The sequence below is a fragment of the Nycticebus coucang genome, chromosome 10 (genome assembly GCF_027406575.1).
Source record: "Nycticebus coucang isolate mNycCou1 chromosome 10, mNycCou1.pri, whole genome shotgun sequence".
In the NCBI taxonomy this organism is placed as follows: Eukaryota; Metazoa; Chordata; class Mammalia; order Primates; family Lorisidae; genus Nycticebus; species Nycticebus coucang.
In genome coordinates this window covers 9,528,590-9,550,122 of record NC_069789.1, presented here as the reverse complement: position 1 = coordinate 9,550,122, position 21,533 = coordinate 9,528,590, and the positions used below count along the sequence as shown (strand labels likewise).

At 43.0% G+C, this 21,533-nt stretch overlaps 1 protein-coding gene across 2 annotated transcripts in view; it reads left to right on the top strand.

The window, feature by feature from the left end:
• The window catches only part of KIF26B (kinesin family member 26B), a 490,005-nt gene that overhangs the window by 317,207 nt on the left and 151,265 nt on the right, over positions 1 to 21,533 (top strand). Inside the window, exon 1 of one of the 2 annotated variants that reach the window (XM_053607521.1) lies at positions 14,200 to 14,324. The exons of the other annotated variant lie outside the window; for it this stretch is intronic. Coding sequence (XP_053463496.1) covers positions 14,302 to 14,324 — 23 coding nt within the window. The 5' untranslated portion in view covers positions 14,200 to 14,301. Of the gene's footprint in view, positions 1 to 14,199; positions 14,325 to 21,533 lie in introns of those variants that run through there. 2 annotated transcript variants of the gene reach the window in all.

Here is a 21,533-nt window from a genome sequence, read left to right as displayed (position 1 = left end):
TCAAGAATAAAACATTCTGTAACTTACAAAATAAAGGACTCAAACGGATTTAAGAACAGATTAGATTTAGCACAAGACACAATTAGTGAAATGGAAGACAGATCAGGGAGATGCATAGAGAACGAAAAGGAAAATATCCAAGTAGAAGCTCAAATAAAACAGATGAGCTGCAGACAAGAGGGCAAGAGAACTGTGGAGCGTGTGTTGCTCTGTGTGATAACACGTAACTGCCATCTCAGAAGAAGGAAATAGGAAGGAGGCAGAAGCAATTTTTTTTCCTTTTTTTAATTTGATAAATAGTTGTACATATTTATAAGATACAGAGTAATATTTTGATACAGGAATGCAATGTGTAATGATCAAATCAAGGTAATTAGCATATCTGTAATCTCAAATGTTTATTTCTTTGCATTGTAAAAATTTTCTAGCTTTTTAAGAATGCATGATAAATTATGGTGACCGTATTCACCTTCCAGTGCAGCAGAGCACAGCAGAACTCATCTTTCCTACCTGGCTGCAATTTGCTGTCTGTTAACCAACCTCAGCCCATCTTCCTTCCCAGCCTCTAATACTCACAATTTTACTCTCTCAGAAGCAATATTTTCTGAAAACAATGAATGCCACTGAAACGTGGGTTCAAGCAACTCTGTATTGCCCAATCAGGATATATACAAAGAAAATTGCAATTAGGTAAAATGCAGTAAAATTATTAAAAACAAAAATCAAAGAGAAAACTCACTTCTCAACAGAAGCAATGGAGGCCAGGAGACAACGGAATGTTAATGTGCTGAAAGAAAGAAACTTCTAACCAAAAATGTTATAAGCTCAACAGAAATATTCATCAAAATTGAAGTGAAATAAAAACATCTTAAGACAAACAAAAATGGAAAGAAACCATCACCAGTAGATTAACACTAAAAAATATATTAGAAGGACATATTCAGAGAGAAAGAAAATGATCTCAGAAATGCAGGAAGAAATCAAGAGAGACAGAAAGGGTAAATTAAAAATATACTATGTGTCGGTGGCTGGATGGGGAGATGGATAGGTATGCCATAAAGCAAGTGTAGAAAAATGTTCATTATAAAATCTGGATGAGGAGTATATGGGTATTCACTGTACAATTTTTCTAACTTTGAAAAATTCAGAATAAAACATTAAGAAACTATAAGGGCAGGTATAAATGAGTATTGGTCATACAACAAAAATGGTTTTGTGTGGTCTAAAATATACATGTACGGATGCAGCATTAAATGTATGGCCAAAATAATACAAAAAGTGGAAGACAGGTAAATGGAGCGGAAGAGTTGTAAAGTCTTAGCAACGTCTGGAAGTGTGGCCCCTGTGGCTCAAGGAGTAGGGTGCCGGCCCCATATACCGGAGGTGGTGGGTTCAAACCCAGCCCCGGCCAAAAACTGTAAAAGAACATAAGAAAGAAGGGAAGAACAGAAAACAGGCCAACAGCTAGCAATTCTGAGATGGGAGCTATAAACCCAAATATATATCACTAACCGAATTAAATGGAAATTAGCTGAATATTACAAGATAATGATTATCAGACTGAACTAAAAAAATAAAATCTAAGTCTATACTGCTCATATGAGACAACTGGTTAAATTTAAGGACACAAAGAAGTTGAAAATAAAATAACGGAAGGGCGACGCCTGTGGCTCAGTCGAAAGGGCGCCGGCCCCATATACCGAGGGTAGCGGGTTCAAACCCGGCCCCGGCCAAACTGCAACCAAAAAATAGCCGGGCGTTGTGGCAGGCGCCTGTAGTCCCAGCTACTCGGGAGGCTGAGGCAAGAGAATCGCTTAAGCCCAGGAGTTGGAGGTTGCTGTGAGCTGTGTGAGGCCACGGCACTCTACCGAGGGCCATAAAGTGAGACTCTGTCTCTACAAAAAAAAATAAAATAACGGAAAAAGATACCCACTGTAAATACCAATCTGTAAGCTGATGTAGTTGTACTAATATCAGAAAAAGTGGACTTTAGGGCAAAGCAACAATCATTAAGGACACATTTGGGTCATTTTGTAATAAAAGAGTTGATCTACAAGGAATATATATAATTATAAATTTGTATTTAATACAGCTCCAAATGTAGAAAGCAAGAATTAGGAGACTTAAAAGAAGAAATAAATCAATCTGTCATCATAGAAATAACACACCTCTCAAGAATGTATAGAACAGACAGGCAAGAAAATAAGGATAGAGAAGATCTGAATCTCTCTGCAGTCACACAGTACAATTCTCTTCCAACTACACCTGGGACATTTACCAAAATCTCAACAAATCTCAAAGAACTAAAGTCATTCAGAGTCTGTTTTTTGACCAGAGAGAAATTAAGCTAGAATTAATAACAAATCCCCAAATATTTATCCACTTATAAATAACCCATGAGTTAAACAAGAGTTTCAGTGGATTTTAGACAAAATTTTGCAATGAAATAATGAAAATGTGACCTATCAAGTGCTAACTAACCAATCACTCCTGAAGTATGTATTCCTGCTTAAGGCATCCCAAATATTAACACCCCTAAAACATAGTAACCCATACACAGTGTTGCGCTGTGCATGCTGAGGGACTGTGTTTTAAAGTAAATTGCTGAGACTGTAGCAAGAATAGAGGTAATTATAGCAATGTGCTTTTGTGGAGGGGAGGGGCTTCCAAATATTAAATAAAAAGCAGCCAACACTTAGGTGAAGCTATTTTGAACACATACTTCTTCTATCATATTATCATCCCTCTCAAAACATAATGCAACTGCAAATGTAATTTCCAGGTGGTTTTTCAATGTTGAAACATCATTTATTATCCATCAAATTGTCATTTTCTATTTCTTTGTGTATCCCTTTCCTGGGAGCAGAGGGAGGTAGGTGGGTAGAGAGCCGGTCTGCCACACTTTGTGTTCTAATATTTTCCATCCAGTTTGCTTTAGCGTGATGGGAGAAGCTAGAAATTGAATCAGAGACCTCAAGGGCACCCCAAATGATGAGTCAGCCTGTGTGTGAAGGTTATCACTCTTGGCTCTGTGTGTTTAATTAGAAGCTACTGGAATATTATCATCTTTCCCAGCAAAAATCTTCACTTGAGGGGCAGCTGGGTTAAGCAAGAACATGCTGAAGATAGAATTTTGAACTGTAACTGGAAACTGTTTGTCCAGAGCAAGCCGCAGGGAAAGTGAGGAGTGGGGGAGGCACAGCATGGGGGGGGTCTCTGCACGGAGCCTGTGTGTTAAGCAAAGGGACGCTGTCTCCGAAGCTGTGCCTGAGAGTACTCGGCCGTGTCCCCTGAGCTTTCTTCCTGACAAGATGGTGTGGATTGTCAAGATTTCTTCTTCCTTATAGTATAGACGTTGGAGATTTAACTTCTTCTAGCCTGGAACTTTCAATGATATCATAGCCGCCCTTATGTGCCACCGTGAGAAAGGCCGGTCTTGACCCAGAGCCTCCTGGTTCTGTCCTTCCAGGTGTAGAATCTGAGACACCCTGAGAAAAGGGGGAGGTAAGGATGGTCTTCTCCACGGCTCTCTCTCCACCCACCTGCGTTTCTTTCAGAGGTTCACATTCTTCCTCTTGCATCCAATGGTGAATGCATTTAAAGAACTGGTGAGGACAATGCCAAGTTTTGTTGATGTGTGTTAGATGGGAAGAGAAAAATTAGCAGGTGCTCTTTAAGGAAAGCAGACACAATTACACCGAGAGGCAGCAGGCTGCAAAGTAGTGTAACTACTGAAAGAGGAACTTCCATTGCATTTTTGTGCCGGTTTTCATCTACACCAAATCTCTTTTGTTTCGGTGTCAGCCAGGGCTCATGTTACCTTTACTCAAAAAGAAAGGTGTGTAGAATCTTCAAGCTCAGGACAATTCTCAGTGTCCTTGGCAGTGACCCATATTAAAAATGTAAGAGAGCGCGAGAATAATAGGGGTGCGTGTGTGTGTGTGGCGTGCACGGTGTGGGGGGGTGCCTTTCCTGGAGAAGGTCAACACACTACAAATACAATCTAGATTAATCCAACATCATCAGAGTCTAAAGAGGTTTGGTCAGTCAGCCCACATATGCTGTGATTTAGCTAAGACTCCATGGTGAGTTTAGAAGTAGAGCCGGACACAGACCAAGTCCCTACTTCATATCTAAAGGGTGCTGTTGTGCTCCATCAGAATGAGGAGGAGGAGACTGCTCTCTGATTTTATTTTCTCAGGATAGATAAACTCGGCTAAACTGATGGAAGCACACAACTCAGACCCTACGCCATAGATAAATAACTGTTTATGTAGTTTGTGTATCATTTGAGTGTGCCAAAAACTTTCCACTTGCAGATTTTCTGTATCTTCAGCTGAGAGTATTAAGGGGGCCAGGGAGGCAAAGACAGCAGAATTTAGAATCTCTCTCTGTGTCTATATATGTGTATATATAATTTATTTATTTAGAAATAGCTTCTTAGCACACATGGCTATCAGATTAGCCAGTTGATATCCCAGGCCTGAAGGCCTATAACGTGGAGGCCCTGTTTTGGTTGGTTCGATTTTTGCTTGGGGTATTCAGGCTGGTAGGTCTAATGCCCTGGGAACGTGGTAAACCAATAATAATGGATGCTAGGGAACAGTGTGGAACATACAAAGAGGTCGTTTTTCCGAAGGGGACGTTCTTTCTCTTTTAAGATTTTGCTGTAGCTGGGCCAGACCGGGAGCTTTACCTTCCTGACTACCCTCTGATTTTCCAATGCACACTTTATTTCGGGCTGGGTAGCCACCTGTCAGTAGTTAGAATGCAGACAGCCCTAATGCTTGCTAAGAACATGAGGCGTCTTTAGGATCCTTGTGTCTTAAATATCTATTTTCTAAGCCCTAGGTGATAGAGCATTCAAAGGTATTCTTTCCAGTCTGACTGGAACCTAGGAACCTAGTTTACTTTGGTGCTAGAGTTATAGTTCATCATCCGTTGTTATGACTTTTTATTCCAAATGAACTGACCTCATTCCTATGAGCTTGGCTGGCTGAGCCCTGGGAATCTGTTCCAGTCTTCAGCTTTAACAAATGATTTTTTTTTTTTTTTAATTTAAAGAAATAGTACTGGTCATTTGGCCTACATCCTAATGGCTAAATAAGACTTATTTGCAATAAATATGTCTTCCATTTGAGGACTGAGTTCTTCAACCCACATTCTAACTTTTCCCACTTAGAAAAGACTACAGTCCTTCTAGACTACAAAAGCCATAACTCTACATAACCCAAACAATAGGTTGAAAACTGGGTTTGTTGTAAGTAACATATTAATAACACCCGGTGTGATACCTGTTAACATGCTCAGTGCCTGAAGCAAATTGGCAGGCTCTGCTTCTACTTTTGCCAGTAACTTGTCAAAAACCGACTTAGAATTCCTTCCAAATTCTCAGAAGAACGTCCAAGACAAGGCAGCTTATGTAGTTCTCAAACTTCACCAGGGCAAAGGCTGGCCCCTGGCCAATTTGAGAAGTCACAACTGAATTAGAGGAGGAATTCCGAAGAGCCAGGGGAAGGGTCTCACGAGGGCAAGATGCTGAATAACAGCGTGATGAACTAATTGATTTGTACCTTACGTGAGATCAGAGTGAGGATAGCAGTGAAGTTCATTTCCTTCGATAGATCCTGCTCCTTTCTTAGTCCTTAAGCAGCATGGCTGGAACTGCCTAAAATGCTGCTTCCATCCCATACAGCCAAAGAGGAGTCTTTCTATCCAGCCGAGGACGTAGTGGTGTCACATGGCCAGAGACCACAAAGGAAGGCAGGCCACACGAAGTCATGTACAATCTTCCCAGAACAGAGATTTTCTTTTCTTTTCTTTTTTTTTTTTTTTTTATTAAATCATGGCTGTGTACATTGATAGGATCATGGGGCATCATACACTAGCTTCATAGACCGTTTGACACATTTTCATCACTCTGGTTAACATAGCCTTCCTGCATTTTCTTAGTTATTGTGCTAAGACGTTTACATCCCACATTTACCAAGTTTCGCATATACCCTTGTAAGATGCACCGCAGGTGTAATCCAGAGCAGAGATTTTCAACCGGTGTGTTATGGGAGGGTTTAGGTGTGATCTTTAAAAAATTTTTAAAGATCATTAATTAATTTGATAGAAGTTCAAAGCACAGTAAGTATATTCTTTTTTTTACTCTTTTTTTTTTTGATCAACATAATTTAAGTGTGCTGTGGAAGTTTAACAATAGGTTCAAGTGTGCCGGGAGATTAAAAAAGGTTGAAAAACACTGCCCTAGATGAAGACTAGCCTGCTTGGCCCTATGGAGGCAAAGTATTGGGAAGGGTTGGGCACTGCTTGCTCATTAAAATTGAGACTAGTTACTAAGTGATGTGTCAAGCACTTTTAAATGCTTTATTGTAGATATTCTGGCAATCTTAGCAAGGTCAACGCCATTATTATGCCGATGTCACAGATAGCTGTTTAGACACCTTCGGGAATGTACATGAGGCATTCTGGCATAAAGTTTGAGAGGAAACTCTGGAACCAGGCCACCTGGATCCAAATGTTGGCTTTGCTACTTTCTAGCTGTGTGACCTTGAGAAAAGCTTAACTTCTTTGCGTTTCAATTTCCTTATCTGTAGACCAAGGATAATAATGTTACATCTATCACCACAGAGTTGTAATGAGGATTAAGTAAACTGATAGGCGCAGATCCCTGAGAAGTACTAGTTACCTATTCGTTGTGTGATTTGTTTTTATTCATCTGAGAGAGTTGAAACCTAGTTTACTTTGGTGCTAGGGTTATAGTTCATCTGTTGTTATATGACTCTTTATTCCAAAGCAAGTAGACTAAATTTCTTTTGTTTTCTTTATACCTAAACAAAGATGATAATCCTGCTTTAGCAGAGGTAGCATGCGTGCAAAGGTATCATGGAGATTAATTAATAATTTTTATCCACGGAGAATCTTTTTTTTTTTTTTTGCAGTTTTTGGCCGGGGCTGGGTTTGAACCTACCACCTCTGGTATATGGGGCCAGTGCCCTACTCCTTTGAGCCACAGGCTCCGCCCCACAGAGAACTTTTTAAATGGAGAAAATTTGCTATGCTAGGTTAGTATGGTAGCAAGAATTCACTTCCGAGTTAGACTTTGTGACTTAAAGTAAAAACAAATGCATTTCTGCTAAGACTAGCCGCATATTTAGAGGCATACAGCAGTCTGAAGTAATTCTATTCCTTTATCAACACACAGACGGAGGATTGTTGAGCCCTTCGCTAAATCCGGCTATGCTGCACTTCTGTCTTTAGAACTAGGCAATTGCTTCATCATGCACACATTGTACTGGCCTGATATTTTGGTAACTACCACACTGGTGCACATTCTCAGGACGCCAGCTGTGCATCTGTACAAGTCTCTGAGAACTGGGGCTTTGATTGTCCCAAAGTCGTCCTTGGCACCAATTAAGGCGGCCTACATTTCAGGTGAGAGAAACACCCCACCCATCCTTCAGGTGGACAGATAACTCTGGGCCTCTTGATGAGAAGGGACTCTTGTCTGTTGCTTTAGAACGACTCAATATGATAAGTCAATATAGCCTGATTTATTCCAGCTTTAAATTTAAATTTTAATAAAGAGAGATTTAAGTTTTCATAAAGAACTACACAAAACATACTTTCTTACGGCTTTTCAAGAAAGGAGTTGGAGTGAGGGGGTGTGATGTTTAAAAAGAAGCAGCAACAATTGTCTTAGAAAACAAGGACTAGTTTCTTAAGACTAAAACTCAATGAAGGTTAAAATTAGGTTGGTCTTGTTCCAGGCACTCTATATATGTTTGTTGAATGAATAAATGAAAATGATAGATACTATCTGGAGATGAAGAAAATGCCTCTGGATATAAGGAGAGACCTAAGATGGCCAGAGGAGTCAAGAACGTCTGTGGGTACCAACTCCTCCTTTGTCACGAGAGGAAATCTCCCTGAAAAATGATTTATATTAATTGGAAAAGAACCTATGATAACTTTTTGTAAATTACATGGTTTCCCAATTTGTCTTTTAAAAATTACGTCTAGAGTTTCCTGTGTTGTTTCCTCATGAGTAATATCTAATCAACATATAGATTTCATGTACATTTGGCTGTATGTAATATTTAATCAGACTTCTAATATTTACATAAAATGCCAAAGCTGCCCTTCTTACCAACCCACTCTGTACACACCTCATGGGGAATGAGGTTTAAGGTATTGGCATGTCCTAAATTTACCATTTATACATTCTTGAAAGCACTTCCTTTTTTCCCATACAGATCTAACTAAATATTAGAGGTATTTGACCTTTTATTTTAAAAAAGATGTTTGATGTTCTGACTATTTGCAACAAAAGAGCTCTGTTCTCAAATGCACCGTAAGGGCAGAATTCCTCAGTTCCTTTGAAAGGGATAAAAACCCTCTCTTAAGTCAGACTGAAGATCAAGGGCATCCCAGCACCATGCATTTGAAGGCTGGTCATTGTCTCTCAAAGGAAGCTGGATGGTGATGGGTATGTTGGAAACACTGGCTAGACCAATGAATTTGAAGCTAGAACTTGGGGGTTTTCCTCGTGACTTTGCTCGACTATCTTGCCTTATGAAGATGCAAATCTCAGTCTCTTCTCGTATAAGGGTCTGGTGGCTTTTCCAGGCCAACCCATCGATACTGTGGGATTGGATGTCACATGACTCCAGCTCTCTGGGTGGGCTACCCTGGGCATTAGTGGGAGGCAGTATTTGAAAGCTGTCTATGGAAGGTTGTCCTCTCCTGAGTGTCCTGATGCAGCCAGCACAAAGACTTTCTAAGAAAAAGAATCTGCTCCTGCCTTAGTCCTTTTTTTCTTCCCTTAGGGTCTACTTAAGATGCTAGTTCCCAGGCTTTCTGAGCTGCCACATCTTCTCTGCCAGTTATTGGAGCTGGACGGGTGAGGGCAGGGCCAGGAGGTCAGGGTGCAGCCATGGGAAGTGAGGAGGCTTGGAAAACTGGGAGTGCAAGTGACTCGAGGAGGCTACAAAAAAAAAAAAAAGATGTGAGTTTAAAATTAAAAAATCCTAATTTCCTACTGAAAGACAAATCACATGGATGATTTGGAAAAGAATAAAACACAGCATTGTTTAAACAAATGAAAAATAAATGTCTATAACGGGCTCCCGCAATGCCTCTAAATAATAACAGGGGCACAGCTTCTCGGGAGCAGACTTGGGATCCGTACTTACAGACGGCGGACGTCATAAAGACATGAAGAGTCATACCTGAGGCTTGATGTGCAAGTGACCCTGGGTACCGTGATGGGCTTTCGTTCTTTCTGTCAAACCTCCTTTTCTGAATAACGTGGGTTTTAGAAAGAATTACCAAACCATAAACACCATAGATGTGGTGGTACGCGACCTCAAGGGAAGCAAATCTCTTTTTAACTGTCTCTGCATTGTATTTTCAGAATACACACGGTTCATTTTCATCCTGCTGTGCTTAAATGATTAAGGATTCTCACACTTTTGGTATTTCCCTTAGGAAAATTCTGCAAGTAATTTAGGTATGATGTTTTTACAGCTTTTTTTTTCATTATTTGTAACTATTTAGTAACCATTAAACCTCCCTTCTTGCATAGAATACAGCTAGTATTTTCCTATAAGAGGGAATAAAGAAATTCCTCCCCTCTCTTGGGCATGCTCACAGAGACAGTGGGGCCTCATTTCTATGTCCCCCACGTTTTCTATAGTTGCTACTGTGTTTGGGGGCCATGAGGAAGGAGATAACTGCAGACCACAGCCAGGGAACATGGCTCATGAACTTGAAAGCTCTTCTTTCTACTTTGCCTGTCTTAAATCCTCCTGAGAAGCCTGTAAATGAGAAAGTTGTCCGAACTCCTTCAGGAAGCAATTCACAACTCCATCATCATTTATAGTTCCCTATAAATTGAGCCTGAAAGGCATCATTCTGTTAATGTGCATTATGATCTTGTCTGTCTTTGTGAGTTGATTTGTTTCTCCAAATTAGTAGATGGCCTTAGGTACCATGCTGTTCTGCTTTTTCGCGTCTTGTGGGGACAGTTGGAGCATCATAGACTATTTATTATAGATGGGGGGTTTATATGGTGTCATCAGAACCAGTGCTTTTCAAAATAATTTTTTTTCTCTTTTTTTGAGACAAATTCTCACTTTGTTTAGGCTACAGGCTGTAGAATCAGCCTTGCCCACAGCAACCTCAGACTCCTGGGCTGAAGCAGTCCTCTTGCTGCAATCTCTTAAGTAGCTGGAACTACTGGCACCCAGCTAATTTTTCTTTTTTCTTTGTTTCTTTTTTTTAGAGATGGGGTCTCACTCTTGCTCATTCTGGTCTTGAACTCCCGAACTCAAGGGATCCACCTGCCTCTGCCTTCCAGAGTGCTAGGATTATAGGCATGAGCCACTGTGCTCAGCCTTAAAACTTTTTTTAACCACGAAGCCCCCCCTCTTGCAAGCAAAATCTTCCAAGACCCTCAGCCTGCAAAACAGGGATAAAAGCAGAGCTACTCGGGTTGAAATGCAGGAGTTGGGGGGCAATCTGACTTCCTCAAACCTCCCAGAGGCCCCTCTGATTTCTTCTAGATGAGAGAACTGACACCCCTGGAGGTAAAATCAGTTCCCCAACATTTTGGTGAGGGAGGAAGACTAAACGTGTTGCCTTGACACTCTGATACCCCCAGAAGTACATATCTGTGGAAATTGCTGGTCACAGGTTTCAATAGAGCAGAATTCCCATGAGGTTCCCGGTTGGGTTCTCTGCAGTCAACACTTCCACATGGAGCGGGGCATGCAGGATGTTTATTACAGATGGGCACCTGTGGAAATGAGGGGAGATGCAGGATGGTACAGAGGAAAAATTCAAACTGTCTAACAGGCCAACAAAGTCTTGGCAAAGTCCCAGAGGAAGCTTGGGAACCTACCTGGCTCCCACAGTGTCCTGCATTGGACTAATGGCTGAGTCTTTGTATCCTCACCACCACCATCAAGTCCTCCCTTGAAGAAAGATCTGGAAGGCACATCTCCATGTCTGTCCCCTATGGATGGCCCTGGGAAGCACCAGTAACACCAGAGATAGTGGACAGGGAATGTCAGCCGCAGCCTTCCCCACAGGGCCGCCCGAAACTTCTGGGATTCTCAGCTTTGCAGTACTAGGAGTGCGGTTGGCTAAACATGTGTTTTGGCAAGTAGATCAGTCCTTGAGGCGGCGGCTTCTCTGTTGTCGTCAGATGGAAACCTGTCGATATCTTCCACTTCCATCTCTGGTTCACCAACTTTGCTGACCCTTGTCAACTGCGGGGGCTTAATTGGGTGCCGAGGAAAATGCAGCAGATTTCGTGCAGAAGATTGGGCGTTAGGTCTTGTTCAGGAAGTTACTAGCTGTGTAAACAAGAGCAAGTCATTTAACTTTTCTGAGCCACGATTCCTCAGTTGTACACAGAGGACTTGATACCACATGAAATATTCTAAAAGGCAGAAAAACAATATTGAAAATGCCCTTCATTGGTGGTGGTCCCCAGGGATGTGCTAAGCCCTCTCTCGTCCGTCCGTCCATCCATCCAGCCACTTGTCAGTACGCTTCTTAACTTTTTGTCTATAATTCTCCAACCTTTTTCAGCCAAGTAAATGGGAGATTTTGTTTTCTGCTAATTATTTTGGTGGTCCTTCTGCAAAAGAGTTAGCCTAAGTCTGCTCTCGCTTAGAGCAGCCCTCTCTGCTCAGGCTTTCTCCTTGCCACCGTTAATTGCAAATGTGACACTTTCTGAGTCCCAGACACATCCATTTTTAAAAACCACCTCTCCAAACCTGCACATTCGGCTGAATTCACCTCACTCTGGTTCGTTCTTTTCTACGTGTCTTGTTAACCTTCTTTTTACATTAGCTGTTTATCATTTTTTCCTCTTCATTTTCCATATGATGCTCTAGGCCAAAACTCAGATGTTATGAGTTATTTAAAAATTGTTCTTTAAGTGAAGTGTACATGAAAAAAATATATGTGTATACTGATGTGCAGTTTGAAGAGCAATGATAGAATAAAAGTCTCTGTATTAACCACCCAGGTTAAAAATACTGTTATGATATATTTAGCCACTTGATTAATGCCCATAAATTGTCTAGTTGGATCCAGAATTTGGGGACATAATGATTGCGAGATTATCTCGATTACATAAAATGGATCATCATTCCCAAATAGGGGAGAGACCAGCCAATAAATTATTGCAATGCATATAGGTACTTGCAACAAGGCCCACAAACAAGATGTGATTGGAACCATTACCTGTGCCTGGAGATTTTTAGAGACAGGGTCTCACTAAGTTGCCCAGGCTGCTTTTAAACTCTTGGGCTCAAGCAATCCTTCCACTTCGGCCTCCCAAGTAGCTGGGACTACAGCCACACACCACTTAGCTCAGCTGGCTGTGACTTTTGAACTGGGTTCTAAGGAATGGTTTGCCTGAGGAGGAAGAGCATTCCAGGCAACGGGAACAGCGTAGCACGTGCAGCCTCGGAGCTGTAAAAGCAAGGCCTTTTTGGAGAGTCTGCAGTCACTCCTTTTCTCTTTCTTGTGACCTTCTCTCTCCTGGCTTCCTTCTCCCAATCTGATCGAGCATTCTCAGCTTTGTTCTGTCCTCCCACCCTCCACAAGTGCAGGCAGCCTGCCCACAGGTGTTCTGTTAGCTCTCTTCTCACGTCATATCCTTTTTCTTTCATTCATTCTCTCGACACTGCTGAAGAAATGAGTCATCACAAACTCCAGCCTGCAGGAGAACTGTCTGCGGAGCTTGTTAAAATGCTGATGATGGTCCTCAGCAGCACAGTCAGAATCTTTGGGATAGGGGCCAAGGAGGTGCAGGTTGAACCCGCTGTCACTGGGTCTGTGTAGTATAGATAACTGGGACCACACATACAAAGCCCAGAAGAAAGGATTCGGTGGAGAGACCCCTCAGGAATCAGAGGTGATCTCTGCTGCCTGCCAGAGGACTGCCCCCCGCCGTGCCCTGCCCAGAGCCGGCTCCCTTCTACATTCCTGCCCTCAGCTCCTCTTTTGCTGTCATTTTATGCCTCCCTCAGTTCTGCGCTGCTGCAGAGCCCCTCTTGTGTAGCTCACGGCCTTGCTACTGCCACTCCCTCCCGCAGACACAATCTGTGCTGTGGCTGGGTCTGTGAAATGTTTTGAGCTATGGTGCCACCAACCATGGAGTGAGGCAGGCACTCTGGACGGTCACACTGCAAGCCCCTGCCTTACCTGTTCCCTCTTGTCCTTTGGGGGGCTTCTTTCCCGAGGCAGGGAAGAAAGAGACAGGAACCCAGATCAAACCGGGGAAGGCATGGTCTGACATGGCATCAGAGGCAAAGGACTATTTGCCTGATTTGCACTTCGATTACCAAGAGCATTTGAATAGTTTTAAGACACCTGAAGTGTGAGACTAGACATTTTCACTCTGAAAATGAAATATGTGCGTGCAGAGAGCATTCTTGTGGGGATGCATATCTGTTTGTCTACAAGTGTTCACTTGCAGAGGCACGCACGTGGACAGAGCCTTGGTTCCGTCAGCTTTGCACACGCAAGACGACATGTGTATATGGATGTGTAGTTAGAGCTTTTTAAACACTTGATTTTGACAGTCTGTTTTGCAGCTGCTGTGCTGAGAAAATTCCTCAGCTACTGTGGGTTAATGAGAGTTGTAGCAAGTGCTTCTCTTTCTGCTGTCTCTTTTAGCAAATATCCTCTCTCCCTCCCTCCCTCTCTCTCTCTCCCCCCCCTCCCCCCTCCCTCCCCCTCTTCCTCCGTCTCTCCCTCTCTCTCCCTCCATCTCTCCCTCTCTCTCTCTCCCTCTCTTTACCCTCTCCCTCTCTCTCTCTCCACCTCTCTCTGCCCCTCCCTCCCTCCGTCCCTCCCTCCCTGTCTATGAGATCGCAGACAAGAGAGAGAAACTAGTGAGGCTTCCTCTGCTTATATGCGCAGATTGGCAGGATCCTGTGAGCTCCTCTCCCATCGATGCAGAGTTCTTAGAGGGAAATGCAATGTTGGAGCTGGGGCTGAGCTGCCCTGGGAAGGTGGCTGAGAGCTCAGTGAGGCCAGGATCATGGTTTAGCCAAAGGCTGGAATCACAGCAATGTTTCAGCAGGGTCTGTTCAGAGAGTTCCCAGACCCCCACGGATTTCAGAATTTTACAGCCTTTTCTCCTTCACCTTCGCACTATCCTTCTTCCTTCTGAGATGGCCCCAGATCTACAAGAGACATTTGAGAGAAGCTATTTGTTAGCAGACGTGAAGAAATGGATCCTGCACTTGATTATTTAACCATGAGTTTTCAATGATGATGGATTGGAAAGTGGTGTAAGTAACAGTTATAATATGTTCCTATAGTTAGGGGGTCTGTTTACTTGCTTATTAATTTTTCTTACTTTAACTTTTTCAGGGAATTTCCTTTGGAGAAAAGTTAAAATGTATAAAGTATTCTAAAGTAGTTAAGAGGGGCCAGGTTATATGAGCTCCCTCCGTGTTCAGTCCACTGCAGAATACACACAGCTCTCTCAGAAGAGACAGACAAACTACGGACAGAGATTTATAAACATCCCTTGGAGGATGAGAATAAAATGCAAAATAAACAAACCAGGTTTTTCAACTGACAGTCACTGCCATGATCAGACTTATTCAGAGTTGCTAAAATATTTGACATGGTCTCATCTTAGAATCCAAGACAGAATCAGAGTGTGTTCTCTTTATAGGATTGTATAAATAAAGTTAGCCTAGGGTTTTCCGAACACAGGTTCTTTCGTCTTTTTAACCTAATGTCTAACATTGGCTATGTTTCCTGCCCATTTCAGCTTTCCTTGAGATAGGACACCTCCCCATTCTAAAGTACAATGTCTGGTCACTCTTGGGTTGCAAGACCCTGGTGGGTTGAAAACTAGTCATCGCTGGTTGATAAGAGTCAGAGGGTTTTCTGCCTTGATGTGCCAAGTCTTGATTTGAGCACTTTAATTTTCAAGTGTTTGTGGGAGACAAGGAACTTGACAATCCAGATCAGCTTACTTCACAGGAGGAGGAAGCAGGTATCTAGAGGATTAGACATTGAAATGAAAGACTATGATTTGCCTTCTAAATTTGAAATGAGGTAACTTTGTCTAGAACAAGGAACATAAGCTTTCTTGATTAAGAACAGAATGTTACAGGAGTCTTGTAAGACCATAAATCACTTAGGTAAGGACATCCAAAGAGATCGCTGATTTTTGTTTTTATGGCCATTTGCAACTTTCAGAACCTATGCAATAGTGTTAACACCACTGTGTCTGGCTCCTTAAAACTTACGTAGATTCCGTAGTAGGATTTCTAACAATAAGTCATGAGTTTTTCTGAGCTATCGTTGCCTTTATCTGTCACATCCGTACCCCAGGGAGGGCTGTTGCTCCTCCTACCTGCCTACCCCTCCCAGCCCCCATCCTTTTCTCTGAGCCTTGGACTGTCATGAAAGACCCTTCTAAAGACTCCCTTTTAACACGCCCTGCCCAGCCTTGGACAGAGGAAGTACTGTAAAGCAACACACAAGGCTGCCACTTTTGGAAATGAATGAGCTCAGCTGATTCCTGAATATTAAATCCGCTCTGCCAGCAGTAGAATGAGATCATATCTTACAAACCTGACCCAAAGTGTTCCTAACTTTATTGTCATTTAACATCATCGAGAGCTATAGCACCAAATACCTGAGAGGGGAAGTTGAAAGCCAAACTAGATCCCCAAACTCCTCTCGCATTCCTGCTGGCCAAAATATACCTAGGGCCACGCCTTTTAAAATGTGTCCTTTGTTATCAAGGGAAATCTGAGACAGAAAGCACATGTTGGCAGCGTCACATGAGTGCCTCTGTGCATAAAGTGGTTGTATCACGGGGGAAATGCTTGCAGTCTCGTGCTGTTTTGTCTTGGTTTCTTGTTTATGTGAACTCCGTCAGACTCATGCATCTGGAAGAGGTTTGGAGGGGAGTAAAAAGCTTGGAACCAAACATGCAAAGCAAAGGGAAATCCTTCAAAAATCAAGTCAGACTAGAAAAGGAATTATTTTCTTACCCAAAGTTCCAGTTCTTCTTGTTTCTTGGTTGCTCATTATAGTAGATACAGATTTTAGCCCATTTAGTAGATGCAGATTTCCTGGGTTAGTGGCTAAAAATTTCCTGGGTTAGTAGAGATGGTGCTTGCATGGTGCTTTTGGATTTTCAGCAAAGGAGGGAGATTCCTCCCAGACATAGAAAAGGCAAGAAGTAGTCTTTTGAGTTCTTGGTCACATCATCCGAGCAAGCAACCCTGCCCTGTCCTGTGTGCACCTCCAGCCCGCCTCTCGGTGCCTCTGAAGCGTCCCGGGTGGCCAGCACCAAATCCCCCCCAAGAATCTCGTATGTGTCCTACTAAGGTGAAAAGATGAGCTGCAGAGGGCAGGGTTTTCACAGAGGATGGAGAGTGCTTTTTACTGGTGAATGAGCAAAGAGACCAGATATGCTGATACCTGCAAACAGTCTTTGAGACAGGCAACTGATTGGCATCAGGAAAACTGCTGAGAGATTGAAACGAAAACACTGGGGTCAAGGTGAGAGAAAGAGAAGGCAATGGGTTGTCTCTGAGGAGTGTACAGCAAAGTTCTGCTAAGCACCCAGCAGGCCTAAACTCATAACGATAAAACGCCAGATGGTGAAGATAAGTCTTTCGCTGATCAATACCTTGCAGATGGAGTGAAACTTGCATTTTGGCCTGATGTTCTGCCGGAAAGCTTTGCTCAGGCTACACTGCCAGTTCCCTCGCTTTGCTCAGAAATCCCTACTGTGTTAGAACGTTCTCTGTCTGGTTAGCCATCCTCCTTAACAACGGGTGCTGTTCCGAAAAAATTGGGAGTTCAAGTAATGTTCTAAAACCAAGTGTGGTCTTTAGATCTTTAATTCTGAGGGAAAACCTACCCAGGAGGGTCCTCATCATTTTTCTTACTAGACGTATTGCTGGTGCTAGTTTTTGGCCTTTGTCTGAACTAACTGGCCTCAGTGCTAGACCTGCCAATATCCTTTTGCCCATGAACTCCATTCCTCCCTAGTTTTGTCTGCTTTGTGGAGAACTCTCAAGTTCCCGGTGAGTTTTGCTGCACAGCCCATGCCACCCCAACACAACGCACTCATTCTTAATCTCTTCTTCCCCCTTATTCCCTTGGAGAGACTCCAGGGGAGAAGCTTGTCTTCATTAAATTTGAGAAGTAATACAGGGTGACCACCCTGTAGAGTTAATAACAGTGTATTGTTTTCTTCAAAACTGCTGCCGAGAGAGGAGATTTTCAGGGTTCTCAACATAAATCAAAGTATGTCAAGTAAAGCATTGGTTAATTGCCTCAAGCTAGCCATTCCACCCTGTGCATATTTCAAAACATACTTTATACAATGCACATGATTTTTATCAATTAAAAAATAGATAACAGGAATTTATGTTAAGTTTTTTAAAAAGTGAAATAAAATTGAAGAAAAATACTTCTACAGGTATTCCTGATCAGAGGAAGGATTTGCCTTTTCTCCTAAACGGTTTCTTTCCTCATCTTCCTCTAGAAGGTGGTAGAAAAACTATTAGGCAACCTCTAAAGTCAGGAGAACCTGTAATTATTATCTACACTTGAGGTACTGACCTGTAAATTGCTTAGCTTCTGCAAGCTTCTGCCCATGGCATCCTTAAAGCACATGCAATCTTGTATTATGAGGTTTTATGAGAGTTAGATGTGATAGCTTAGTGCTGGGCAAGGCCTTTTTATCTGTACTCTCTTGGTGTTCTCCTGGGTGTCAGACACTTACAACAGAGGACCCAGATCCTAAATGGCAAAGGGGGATCTGGGAAGTCAGGGAAGACGCTGGGATTGTTTGTTTGTTTTGCAGTTTTTTTGGCCGGCGGCGGGCTTGAACCCACCACCCCTGGTATATGGGGCCGGCACCCTGCTCCTTGAGCCACAGGCGCCACCCAAGACTCTGGGACTGAATGGAAGGAGCAAGGCAGTAGAGTTCAGACCTGGGTGTTTTAGTCCCAGCTCTGTTTACAACTACTCCTGTGACCTTAAGAAAATTACCGCCCCCCAGACACAATTGCAAGAGGGACTTTACCTAACAAATGCAATCAGTGTAACTGGCTTATTGTACCCTCAATGAATCCCCAACAATAAATAAAAAATAAATAATAAATGCATTTTTAAAAAAGATAATAAAAATAAAAAAATATATATATAAAAAAAGAAAATTACTGCCCCTCACCCGCACCCCACCTCTGCTCCAGCTCTACGGAAATGCTCCCATTTCCCTAAATTGGTTGCTCCTCCTCCCATGAGGGCCTCCTCCCCATGGCCTATCCTCCTCCTCCTCCCATGAGGGCCTCCTCCCCATGGCCTATCCTCCTCCTCCTCCCATGAGGGCCTCCTCCCCATGGCCTATCCTCCTCCTCCTGGCTGAATTCTTTCTTTGCTTCTTTTATGAAACACCCCCCGACCTCCCGAGCCTGGCTCAGGGTCCCTCCTCTGTGGTCACATGGTGCCTACATCTCTCCACCCCAGGCTTCGCCATGTGGACGTCGTCATCTCTCTCCCTGGACTGTCACCCCTCTGTAGTGACGCTCTGCTACAGCATCAAGACCAGGGCACTGCTCAATGCATGTTTGCTGAATGGATAAGTTAATGAAAGAAGGAATCAACAAGGAATATCTATCTGCCCTGCCTCCCTCATAGGTCTGGAGTGGAGATAAAATAGCTTGTGTGAAAGGCTTTGATGGAGCAGAGAGTGCCGTGGAGCTGCCTTCAGTTCTAAGTTAGTATGAGGACAACGTATTTTTAGTGCTAATATTTTAGTTGGTTTCTCAGATACTGAGATTCATACATCTTAGTGAAACAAGACAATATTCATTCCCTTTTTTTGCACTGTCCTTGCAATGCAGACCCACTCTTTGTCATGGACACAGGGCAGGCTTTATGTGGGCTAGAACTTCTGATGTTTGAAACTCTGTGAGCAACAAAACTTTTCATTTTGAAATGAGAGATAAGACTCTGAAAGCCAGGGCCCCTGGGAGGGATCAGCCTGTAACTTAGCTTCACCGGGGTATGAGGGAGAGATTTCAGACTGCATGACAGGACGGAGGAGGGAAATAGTGTTCTAAAAGCAGAGATGGGTGGAGAGGAAAGAGAGAGGGTCCCTGTGCTACGGCTCAGAAGCCACACATTGCCTGTGTCATGGAGGCAGCATTGTCAAGGGAAGAGCAAAGTTGTTTGTTTTTTGAGACAGAGTCTTTGTTGCTCTGGGTAGAGTGCCGCGGCATCATAGCTCCCAGCAACCTCAAACTCTTGGGCTCAAATGGTCTTCTTGCTTCAGCTTCCTGAGCAGCTGGGACTACAGGTGCCAGTCAAAATGCTTGGCTAGTTTTTCTAGTTTTCATAGAGACGGAATCTCACTCTTGCTCAGGCTAAGAACTCTCTCACACTCCTGAGCTCAAGCAATCCACCTGCCTCAGCCTCCCAGAGTGCTAGGATTATAGGAATGAGCCACCACACCCAGCCACAGAGCAAGGATTTTTGAGTCTGACAAACCTGGGTTTGGATTCCAGCCTCCTACCTGGGTCTTGGCTGCATTTCATGAGCCTCTCCCTGGAGGAGTGCTTGGGTTCTGTTTTGCTTCTTTGGCCAGTGTATTTTCATCCTGGGAATACCCCAAGACTAAGGAGAATGACACTGAATTATTCTCTTTCTCAGAACTCCCTCCCTTTTGATAGAATGCCCACTTATAGTTTCCATAGCAATACTTACACTCTGGTTCATGATGCCTCAAGCCCTTCCTTGGTATTAGGTCTGTTTTTCCTTCAGAAAATGTTCTTTGCAGAAAAAAAAGAAAGGTTTAACAGGGATGGGTCAATTCCAATGGCCGGTTCTCAGAGCCACAAGATGGTCCAGAGAATGATGTGAAATTATGTTCATAAGTGTCCTTTGTTAATAGGCAACTCTGCAGGGATGCGCAGATTAATATTACATGTATCTGTGAGGAGCCCCCCACCGCAGCTGCCTTTGCCAGCCGGTGGAGTGAATGCTGGCTCTATTATTCACCTCTTCAGGTGCAGCCCAGGAATTTTGTGTGGGCTCATTTTTCACTTACCTTTGACCCTGGATGTCTCTGCAAAGGAGCCACCTGCTGTGTCTTGGTGTGGGGGCGAAGTAATGAGGGCCTCAAGGCCTGACTTGGCCTATTGGCTGCTCTAAAGGGAAATTGAGGAATACTGCAAAGCCACAAATCTGAGATGTCAGCTCATAAATATGTAAGCTCCTGGCTTAGGTAATAAGCTCCTTGACAGCCAAAACTGTCATTTGCACATTCTTTTCAGCTGAACACAAAAGTTCCAATTGCCAGAGTATCCCTGGATTCTGGGGACTAAAAGCTGGCGAATGAGAGGTGGGGAGGGAGAGCCGGGCTGACTGTTGGCTGCCCTCCCGCAGCTGCAGCCCTCTCCCCCACCTGGCCATCCATCCAGGGCTTTTCTCTCTTGGCATTTGATGAGTAAGTGTAGGCAAAAATTTGCAGCGTGACACTTGGGATAGGAAAAGAGTCAAATATGAATGTATAGATGGAGACAGGAGAAATAGTTGCCAGCATTTTGCTTTTGGCAACAGCAAGTAAATCTGTACAAATTTCAATCTCTGTTGCATGATGTTTGAAACTCCACGGGAAGCATAATACAAATCCAGTCAAGTTTCATGTTGAAATTTAGGCCCGCAGACCAGCTGTAGAGTGGAAAGCAGGTATTTGGTACACATTCATTGGCCAGGCACCTAATTGTGGTGTAGGGCACAACATTATGCACTTTGTAAAGTTTGGGGAATTTAAAAGTGAATCAAAGAGAAGAACGGTTAAGACAAATTAATTCTATTGTAATACACCACAATAAGCTGCAAGGCAGTTGCATTAGCAACATACTATCAGAACTAATGAGAGAAAAGAATAAATTCTGTTGTGTGGTAGGGCGGGAGTCACACACGTTAGAACTGGATCTGGAAAGACCAGTAGGAGGTGGCTGAGAAGGCAGAGAAGAGAATTTTCAGGAATCTCTGTTTATGAACAGAAGCATGAAAAGGAATGAATAGTTTATATTCATGATTAAAAGCAATTTTTTTTTTCAGGCTCTCAACATAGGCAACGTTTAGTAATAGACCAGATCAAATAGGAAGTTATAGTGATGATGAATAACAACCGTATCAGATACGATTCAAAATCATGTCACATTTTCACAACTGATTGGAAACAACTGATGATAGGTCAGTACAAGGGAGAGGGTGGAGGAACAGACCCACCACTGTGATTAGAACCTGGGTTTTGTGACTCACTGGGAGGGTAGTTTTAGACCACTTGTAAACTCCTGCGTCTGTTTGTCTTAAGACAGTATTATTAGTTTACCCATTTCTAAGAATCCTTGCTTGAAAAGGAAGAGAGATTGAGGAGCAACAACAAGAAATTGAGTCCTAACAATTTGATTTCACTTGAGGAGTCAGAAGTCATCACTGGAAAA